At 44.3% G+C, this 3,196-nt stretch overlaps 1 protein-coding gene across 1 annotated transcript in view; it reads left to right on the top strand.

Moving 5' to 3' along the window:
• Nucleotides 1-3,196, top strand: part of VPS13C (vacuolar protein sorting 13 homolog C) — a 220,119-nt gene that overhangs the window by 32,157 nt on the left and 184,766 nt on the right. The window contains exon 11 of the mRNA XM_019504366.1: nucleotides 192-272. Coding sequence (XP_019359911.1) covers nucleotides 192-272 — 81 coding nt within the window. The remainder of the gene's footprint in view (nucleotides 1-191; nucleotides 273-3,196) is intronic.

The following is a 3,196-nucleotide window of genomic DNA, read 5'->3' as shown; positions in this document are numbered from 1 at the left end:
TGTTTGTTTTTTTTTACAATAAAGGGAAAAACAGATTTTGGAGCATACATTTATATGGAAACTAAGTAGGTAACATCAATGGTGCAAAATATTTGGATGGCAAAAATTCATAACAGGAAAGCTGACTTATTACTGACTTTTGACTTCAGTGAGCTGTCAAATCGATTAAGTGTTTCTTTTTTTTTTTTCAGCTTTTGCGTATTGATAGCCTCAGTGCTTACTGGAATGTGGACAGTCAGATGTATTATCATGGATCCCGTGAACAAATACTGGTAATTATGGGGTACATACAAGAAAAGATTTTTCTAAATATTTATAGTATTGTTGACTCAGGCTGGCTGAAAGTGTAGAAATGGTAACACAAGGCATAACTTGGTATCTGCCTGGTAAAATCCTTGTAGTGTGCACTGTGCTTCAAATATCATGGGAAAAAAAAACACTTGGATAACTTTTTCTTCCTTCAATTATACATATTCTGTAGCTGTTCAAATGATTTGGAGGCTGATCCTGGTAATACTGACCGGTTGGTGTTACTTTAGTATTCTTGTTGACTGTAGTTAGTTATTTACTAGAGCTGTGCAAAGCTTTGGGTGCTGATTCAATTTGGAGGTGATTTGGCTTGATTAGGTGGCAGAGTCTCTGAATCCAGATTGACTTGGGAGACCAATAAAAAGGTCTGAATTGATTGAAAGCTTTCCGAATTGATTCAGAAAAGATTTTTGGAGAGCATTGGAGATTCAGGCAGGTCCCACTTGCTGCTGCAGGGAGCTGGACCCAGACTCTGTGCTGGTAAGTATGGGGGTGGGGGGGCTAGAGGAGGAGACCATTGGGGGACCACTACCAGGCCCCATCCCCTGACCCCACTCACTCTCCCAGCCCTCCCATGGCTGCCCTGCCCACCCCAGCTCCTGGCTTAAAGCCCCATATCCATTGGCTGCTGCCAGGTGGGGGGTAATCCCTGTTGCCCCACGCTGTGGGTGGGGGGGGTTTATCACAAGCCCCCATCCCCCGCCCACTCTCCCAGCTCCATCGATAGCTGTCCTGCCTGGCCTCAGCCTCCTGGTATCTTTTTTTTTTTTTTGTTTAAAGCCCCTCACTCACTGGCTGCTACAACAGCCTCAGAGCTTCTGGGGGCCTGTGGCAGAGCCCTCCCATGCAGCACGGGGCAGTGGGGGGCAGCAGGGATTGCCCCCCTTTCTGGCAGAAGCCAGTGACTGCGGGGTTTTTTTAAAGAACCAGGAGCTGGGGCCGGGTGGGGCAGCTATCACCTGGGCTGGGAGAGCGGGCGGGGGATGGGGTCTATTTTGATCTGGCTGACTTGGCGGTGGCTGAATCGTTTCGGGACAGTGATTAGAATCACAAAATTGAATTGCTGTCCCCTGAATCCGAAGCGAATACTAGCCGCTTTGCACAGGCCTATTATTTACTGCTATCCGGTACTGGGACCATAAAATTAGTGATGTCAGACCATTCATCACAATTTCTTACTTAAGACACAGTTTTGTACGTATAAGAAGGAAACTCCATGGGCAGATAGTGGTCCTAGAGGGGGAACGTGGGCTCTCCTTTATGATGCTACCCTCTGGGGCATGCAGGAATTTCTGCTGTTAAGGAGAGGTTGAGAATGCAATGGTGCTGTCATCTAGTGAGGTAGTACTTGCAAGCAAAGAAAGCAGAAAAGGGCTATCTGTGCCCTGGAAGACTGGGATTGAACGTATGTGTTTGTGGAATTGTGGACTCTCCTCGGACTTACGACACAATTTGGTTCCTGAAAACGGCATCTTAAGTCAAAACGCTGTAATTCGGAACAGTTTTTTTTTTTTCCCCCATGGGAAACAATGTTGTAATGGGGGATTGGTTCCTGAACTAAGGCCTGATACCCTACTTGCACCAAAAATAACTAGGAATTTTGTATTCAATTATAGATGAGTAATATAGCTACATTAATGTAGTTATATTGTGAATAGGAATCATACCAATTTTTGGAAGGACTTCTTTGAGGTGACTTTGCTGGACTTTATGAAGGGTTCTTGGCTGGAGTCTTCTCAGGAGTCTTGGCTGCAGGTTTTTCAGGAGTCTCATCTGATTTCTTAAAGAAAGTGTCCAAGGAAGTTTGGACAGATGTTCTCCAGGGAGATGGGCGACACAGTGAACTTGTTCGTTGATGTGGCGTGGTGTCGGATCAAGCGTTGTAAAGTCAAAACTGATGTCAAAGGTGAAACGGTGTCGGTTTATAAATGTTGTAAGTACGGAATGCAACTCAACCTCGTGAGTCGAGGACTGCCTGTACTCTTAAGTTGGATACCAGGTCCGATGATGATGGTTGTCTTAACTTGACAACAGATCCTTGTATGTATTGGTTGCCATTTTCTTGCTGGACTTAATGCAAGATCATAGGCTTGTGCATTTTTAAAATACAGCATTTTAAGTAGTGGCACATTTTTGTACTAAGTTGAGTTAAAGGTGGGATGGTGTTAGGTACTATTTATAGAATTTAAATGTTCAGTCTCTGATCAACACTTGACTTAGGAAAGAGTTCTGTTCCTGTGACTGGTTAAGCACAGTCATCTTCTATCTTATTTCTTTTATAGTATGCAGAGGGTGGCTTAAGTTTTTGTAACTGGTCCAATCATCCTTCATTTTGATCTGTTTGTGATGTACTGAATGGGCTAGTGGTGTGTGGTGCCTCAAGTGCAGCTTATGCTACTCATGTAGACTGTTTTCTAGGTGTACTCTCCTATGCTCTTGTCTTTGGCAGGCCCTTGCAGTTGAGGATGACTCTTTTGTGATAGGCCACAGTCATCTTCAGATGAGACTATCTGAGACTGGCAGATCCTGGTGCAGCTCAGACATGTGTTTGTGTGGGGTGGGTGGCACTGGCTTCTTGATTAGGTCCACAGCATGCTGTTTCTGCTGCTTCTGCTTTTCCCTCCCCTGTTGTTACAGCGAGGCTTCAGAGTACCGAGGTTGCTGCAGCAGACTGTTCCTCTGTTTGGGGCAGTCCTGGGCGATAGTCTCCCACAAGTTGACATTGTTGCATTTTTTTTTTTTTTGTTTTTGTTTCGTTGGAGATTTTTTGTTCTGGTTTTTTTGTTCTGTTTGTTTCCTGGGGTATTTTTATCTTAACTGATACACTTCAGTAGTAACCCTCAGTATCAGATATTAGAATATTTGAATCGGTAATGGACCTATTTGT

The sequence above is a fragment of the Gavialis gangeticus genome, unplaced genomic scaffold (genome assembly GCF_001723915.1).
Source record: "Gavialis gangeticus isolate Ggan-Ray unplaced genomic scaffold, GavGan_comp1, whole genome shotgun sequence".
Classification (NCBI taxonomy): Eukaryota; Metazoa; Chordata; order Crocodylia; family Gavialidae; genus Gavialis; species Gavialis gangeticus.
This window is presented reverse-complemented; position numbering and strand designations above follow the sequence as displayed.